The 6,558-nt window shown below is 42.3% G+C and overlaps 1 protein-coding gene across 2 annotated transcripts; it reads right to left on the bottom strand.

The window, feature by feature from the left end:
* Nucleotides 1–885: 885 nt before the first annotated feature.
* Nucleotides 886–6,112, bottom strand: LOC112276011 (putative BPI/LBP family protein At1g04970). Of its 2 annotated transcripts, XM_024506929.3 has the most exons (9): nt 5,970–6,112; nt 5,571–5,704; nt 4,878–5,327; nt 4,047–4,609; nt 3,595–3,734; nt 2,923–3,274; nt 2,428–2,676; nt 2,201–2,326; nt 886–1,710 (listed from the first exon to the last, which is right to left on the bottom strand). In XM_024506929.3, the coding sequence occupies exons 4-9, from the start codon at nt 4,599–4,601 to the stop codon at nt 1,513–1,515; spliced, it is 1,620 nt and encodes a 539-aa protein (XP_024362697.1). In that variant the 5' UTR covers nt 4,602–4,609; nt 4,878–5,327; nt 5,571–5,704; nt 5,970–6,112; the 3' UTR covers nt 886–1,512. The 2 variants fall into 2 exon arrangements, 1 of the variants encoding a protein (XP_024362697.1); XR_016500261.1 differs by lacking the exons at nt 5,571–5,704; nt 5,970–6,112 and having other exon boundaries at nt 2,201–2,345; nt 4,047–5,318.
* Between the last annotated feature and the right edge of the window lie 446 nt (nt 6,113–6,558).

Raw genomic sequence — 6,558 nt, 5'->3', positions numbered from 1 at the left:
ATAAGCAAGTACTTAAGTTTGATATCATTGTCAAATAACTTGGATACTTTCATATCTTTGATAAAGTTCAATATAATCAATTGTTCAAGTTTGACATCATTTTCAAATAAATTGGACAACTTGACATCTTTGACTACCTTAGATATAAGTAAGAACTTCAACTTAACATTATCATCAAGAGAATTGAAAAACCTCACAACTTTAACTATTTTGAATATAAATAGGAATTCAAATATGACATCATTACCAAATAATTTAGGTAATTTCACATTTTTAATTATCTTTGATATTAGCTAGTATTCAAGCTTAATATCATTGTCAAATGAATTCAGCAACCTCATATCTTTGACTACTATTATTATAAATTACAACTCAAGCTTAAAATCCTTACTAAATAAAATAAAAAATCTCATATCTTTGACTATTTTTTTATAGAAGGATACTCAAGATTAAAATCATTGTAAGATAAATTTTGAAATTTCACATCTTTGACTATTTTAAATATAAAAAAGTGCTCAAGCTTAACATCAATGCAAAATTAATTTAAAACCTTACATCTTTGACTAACTTTAATATGAAAGATTTTCTAAGCGTCATATGATTATCTAATAATTTAAGTAATCTCACATCTTTAATTATCTATAATATAAGATAGTATCACAAATATACATATTAATATTAATAATAATTAAAATAAGATGAGTTAAATAGAGATAAATAAAAATAGATAAAAGTGATAATATCTTATAGAGATGATTCTTAGAAGCTTCATAGACATAGATTTCACTTCATAAGTATTTCTAGGTAATTGATAGGTTAAGAACTTGGCGAATAAGTTGGTCACATATCACACATGTTGGTCATATGACATACATATTGGAAACGTTCATTGCAAGTTAGATACATGTTTTGCAAGTTGAAGGTTACAACAATGAAGGTTCATTCTACTACCACCCACGGTCAATGAATTTGCCAACCAATGACCACATGTCTCAGATCCTACACAAACACATTCACCGAAAACCATTCTCCTACCTTCAGACAGTGGAATCTGGACGATCAGGTTGTAGAAGGAACCACATTGACAGTTGGGGTGTTTGATGGAGTTGGTAATCTCTGGGTAGAACAGAGCAGCTCGATAAGTGATTGTGAATACAGTTGGTATTGAGGTAGCTGAGAGAACGACCTGCACGGGGAGATATCACTAAGAATGGAACAACGTGAGGACGTCTGTGAGGGTGCCAAACCTCGTTTGGGTCGCACATCTCCAACATGTGCCACGCCTGGGTGGTGATGTGAACTTATGCTGCACAACAGTTCTGGGTTACCTGTGGTGCTCAGGGCAGTAGCATGCCAGGAGTTAAGACTGACAACAGCCAGCAAAGGATGTATCTGAAGCCTTGATCTGGCGGCATGGCATTGCGATAGGGACATTCTGACACATAATCCTTCGAGCTCTAATCTGGGTGAAATTTTACATATGCCAGGATGGCGACGATGGCCCGTCTGCTTCTAAAGCGGCGCAGGCGGAGGAGTAAATATACCACCCTTGTAGTACACATCGCTACATATGAGGATGTGGCCCTCCTCATATCGGATATCAGCATTTTCTAGGTCGACTGCAGGCAGCACTGGCAAGGGAAAGCCATGTTTCATTTTTTTGTTCAAAATGGGAAGGATCACCCTTGAAATGACCGTCCGCAGTGTAGGCTGTACACAAATTACAGTTGTCAGAATTTGGAGGCAGAGATAATCAACGCTATTTCTTCACCAATGATTGTAACATGTTGGAGATTCTCAGATTTATTCTAAAAGCAGAGGATTTCCATGTGTTTTATTTGTTTTCAAGTTTTAGAACGTTGTGATTTAGAGTTTGTGTACCGGGGAAATTTAAACTTTTGAACAAATTAAAGTTATCACGCGGATCGTGAAGTTTCAGCCTTCTTATGGTATTGGCGTTATCTATCTTCTTAATTTTGGAGTGCGAGGTTTGAACGTCCACCTATTCCTCGTATTTTAACGACTTCTCGACTTCGCTGATCTAATTTGTTACCCGAGGGTAACCTGGACGCATTCTTAAAACGATGCTCCATTAGACAGCGCTCAGCTGACAGTGGGACCAACTCTGATAGCGCTGATGAAATTTTCGCAACCTTGCGGTACATCAGAATAGAGCTCAGAGTAAATGGTAAACACACACCTGCAAGAGGTTGACGGGGAAATTGCCGACGTCGCTCCATTTCAATTCGAGGCTGAGGTCATTGAGAGTAGCTTCAGCCGTGATGTTGTTACCCACAACATTTACGACCGCATCCATGGATAATGCCTGTCCAAGCACAAGCACGCTTGTTGGGATAACGAATACTTAGCCATAACGATAAGAATCGGAAATATAAAATTGATGCAGTTTCTCGAGTTGGGACTCACCAAAGATATGCAGGCAACAGGCAGAGGTTTTTCATCAGTTTTCACTAACAATATCAGTTCAGCCATAGCATTCGCAGTTGCACCATCCCTCTGAAGCTGAACTGTTGGTGGTGTCGAGCACGCAAAGTCCAGTGCCATGTCCATGTTTGGATACTTTTTGTACAATTGGGGTATGAGCCATCGCCAGAAGTGTGTGTTGAGCCACGACTCTTGTGGAAGCTCATCCACTAACCATTCCAGAAACCCAGCCTACAAAGACAGACCCTTTCGTAAAGCATGACAACATTATGGGCATGCTAAGTAAAACTAACAACTCAAAGCATTTTCTTTGTTCGTCTAGATCATGAGAATGATCTGTTGCCACGCAAAGATCTGCAGCAGCACAAAGTGCTCTAAACAACCGTACATGAGGGTTAATTTGTAACGTGAGCACACCATAATGAGAGAAAAAAAGTGGTTTGCAAAGAACAGGAAACAGGTTCGCAAAAAGTGCACCTCAAAATACACTGTGGTTGCTGAGTTGATAACGTAATCACAGAGAGCAATGGTGACCATCTTGGTGGAGTCACTGCAGAAGAGTCCGGGTTCCAATCCATGATCCGGGTCTGTGAAGTTTATTGGTTTCAGGAGGGAAGTAAACTCGCCTTTCACTCCTACGCTTAGAAACGTCGGGCTCACCAGAGGATCGCCCACAATGGTTACATCGATAGCAGAGACATCATCTATGGGTAAGTTTCGAGGAAGTCCTTGGAGGTAATTATCCAACTGCTCTGCGCTCGCGACTATTTTATTTGAAATTGCAGTTTCAATTGCTGCACGGATCTCCTCATCAAAGGCATACACAAACCTGTCGAAAACAGCACATAACGATTATCTTTCAAGTGTTGAGCCATCAAAGTGGAAGAAACCTACCCCCTAACATTTTAATCCTTTAATTGGAAGCTAAACTTTGTTTCATACCCTTCAGAGAAGAGGTGACCCACTTCAGAATCCCAATTCATATTTTCTAATCGCATAACCCTGCACAAACTGCATACTTTTTAACAGATACATGTAGCCTATAGGTTGGGCATGTATACAAATCTATTGCTCACACGGAAACGTTTTGCTTTCAAAGGATAGACGAACATGATAATTCACGTAGATGATGCAGCCACAAGCACTTACCACCGATAAAGCCATGATGCACCTCCATTTAATTCAATATCAAGGTCATCGATGAAGGTTCCACACTCCACGACTGTCAACCGTAGCGTCCCGTTATGTGTTGTAAGGGTGAACGTCACGCCCGCTTGCATACCATTCACCTGCACAGAAACAGGCAATTGTTAGTTGGTCAGAGTTGAGCACTGTAAGCCGAACGAAAAATTGTTGATGGATTATGTCGTATCATTACCGAATGTACCCTGGTGTCAAAGATTTCATCAAAACGAATCCTATCAAGTAGTTTCAGAGACATGAATTTCAGAATCATGGAATGTGGAAATATAAAATGCGTTTCAAAGAGCACCCCATGAAGCAATACAACTCACAAGGTTTTTGATTTTTTTAAACACGCCGAGAACAACCTCAGACATAGAAAGCAACGAACCAGGTTGCGTTGAGCTCAACATTCTTACCTCCACGTCTGCCCATCCACCGTCGTTTATAGGAAATGGCACATAAGCGGCTGAGTATTCGTAGTACCAGTGTAGGCGTAGACGGGCCTGGATATCGCCTGCGAATACGGTGATGCCCGTCTTGCCAAGATCCACATCCGAATACGAGACATTTGCCCCAGAGAGCTCGATGTGGGAAATTCGCGTGTCGATTGTGCCGATGGGGGAGTCGACGTGTGCCTTGATATCGGGTAATGCAAGAGGGGTTATCTCTTGAAGGATTTGATCAACTAGTACTTCCTTCACGTAGTTCAATCCGGATTCGGAGGGTGTGATCATAATCCCAGCCACGTCTAAGTCGCTACCCCCAACTGGGATGTTCTTTGTTTCTTTCCGTGAATCTGAAATCTCTCCTCCAAGGCCATTGCTTCCTTCTCTCTCGCTCTCATCAACGATCTTGAAGCGAGAGTGTCGCAAATCATATCGAGTCTCATTCAACTCGGCAAAAGTGCTCGGAAGCAGCAACAGAGCGACGAATATAGAGAGGAAGTAGGTTCCAACGATGACACCCCCCATGCTCAAGTCTGATATTTCGTTAGGCAAGAGCCAAATTCATCAACATGGTACAGCAATTTTCTCTAGAAGACGGCCTAAATCAAGATAAACAATTCAGCGCAGACCAATTGTACTCAATATGGATTACCACCGGAACCCTAATTTTCCGAATAATAGAGATCCTAACTCCCGGAGGTCAATCTCAGTAACCCAATCCTCAGCTCGGTGTGCGCTTCTACGAGGCATACGAAAGAGTCAAAATGTCAATCCAATCGTAGTCGCAAGGCGATGGATTACCCTGCTCATTCTGGGAGATCCGAATTTCGAATTCTCCAACACGGCTGAAAGCTCGCCTGAAGAACCTAGAATTCCTCGCAGGTGACCGACTTCAGGAAGAGATCATAGCATCTAATACCTTCAAAGATATGGCCGAGTTGAAAAATGCTCTACAGCACATAGAAGGAATTCTCAGTAAATGACGAAATCACAGAAGAACAACCCAACCCCATCCCTTAGACCAGCTATGCAAGATTGAGATTGATAAGAGCCCTCAGCCGCTATGAGTACTCAAACATCCGTTCTCGAATCCTGTGTTTAGAGAACAATCCTTCAAGCGATAACCCTAGAACGACCAAGCAGATCCAAGTATAAAGAGAAACAAAACAAACACAGAAAGCATCTGTGCCTGGAGCAGGGCAACCCCAAATGGAAGCAATAGCAGAGCATCACGGTTGCGCCTCACGTTGCCTGAACCCACAATCAACACCATGTCATTCCTGATTAGGGTGGGAAAAGTATGGAATATCCTCTGATTCCTACGACTTCATAAATCCACTTTCGCCTTTCCCAATGGACCCCAGCACACACGCTACAGGGATCCTATGGATTGACTTTTCAGATGCCTCAGCACCACACTGTTTTCATCAATGTCTACTGCAACGACGATGATATATAGGAACATTTAAGGTTTCTGAAAAAAGAAGCACATACAATCTTGCTCTTTCCAATCAACACCAGCGCCAGAGAAGTGACGAGGTCTCTGTAGCAAAACTTAGTCTCAGCCATTCTCCCTCTGGTGAGCCATTAGTATTTGCGCGTTCTTCTTCCCGAAATTGTGTCGAGTTCTGACAATTGCGAACCCACAAAATTGAGTCGAACTATTCCACACAAACTAATTCTACAACCAATGCTACGAATGCAACAAACTCCTACACTGATAAATTCGTGTTGGACGCGCTTGTTCCTGAAACAATCGATCGAAAATCGGAGTTGACCCAACAAAAGTCCACGCAAAACCTTCTTCGACCTGAAATTGAGAAGCTGAATCCAAAAAATAGGGCAGCGGATGCTGCAGCGACTTCAACCTCGACCAACACATTGAATTCTTACTCAATTAGAAAGGAAATCGCCGCCTGCTGCAGCATTCCATTCAGTATCCAATGCACGCTTCCGAGCAGCTGGGGCAGTAGGAATCCATCGCAGGGAGACGCGGATCCCGAAAGCGCCGGATCCCATTTCACCGCGATCAATCGGCTGCGGGTGCTCCACGCCGATCAGTGTCAAGAGGACGATCGCTCCCACAACGCAATTCTCATGCTGCTGCTGCTGTCCCAGCGTGGCTTCGGAGGTGGGCACTGTCGGTGAGCGGGATGGGACGCCAACATTTGAATCCTCTTCAAATGGTCCTGGGGGAGGGTGGCTTCATGGCAATTGCTATTGTTGCTGTTGAGAATGTTTAGAAAGACACAAGAGTAATAGTAAGTCATACACACACACGAGTAGTAGTAAGTCATACACACACAAGGTTCCTAAGGAGAGAGAGCTTCACACACACAAAAATCTATTGATCTGGTTGTGTCTCCTACACAAGAAGATCAACCAGATAAGAGGATGAACAGTACTTCTCCACTAGACTCTAAATACTATAGCTACAGTAATTACTATGGAGAGCATCGGCTACATTTAATGATCTCAACAC

Source organism: Physcomitrium patens, chromosome 23 (assembly GCF_059467195.1).
Source record: "Physcomitrium patens ecotype Gransden chromosome 23, ASM5946719v1, whole genome shotgun sequence".
NCBI lineage: Eukaryota > Viridiplantae > Streptophyta > Bryopsida > Funariales > Funariaceae > Physcomitrium > Physcomitrium patens.
The sequence above is the reverse complement of the archived record's forward strand: the minus strand, read 5'-3'. Positions and strand labels throughout refer to the sequence as shown.

Coding starts and splice junctions, on each gene's coding strand:
- LOC112276011 (XM_024506929.3), bottom strand. CDS start 4,601: ATGGGGGGTGTCATCGTTGGAACCTACTTCCTCTCTATATTCGTCGCT. Junction 2,327..2,427: donor CTGTTGCCTGCATATCTTTG/GTGAGTCCCAAC, acceptor GTGCTTGGACAG/GCATTATCCATGGATGCGGT. Junction 1,711..2,200: donor TCCCCGTCAACCTCTTGCAG/GTGTGTGTTTAC, acceptor ATTTGTGTACAG/CCTACACTGCGGACGGTCAT.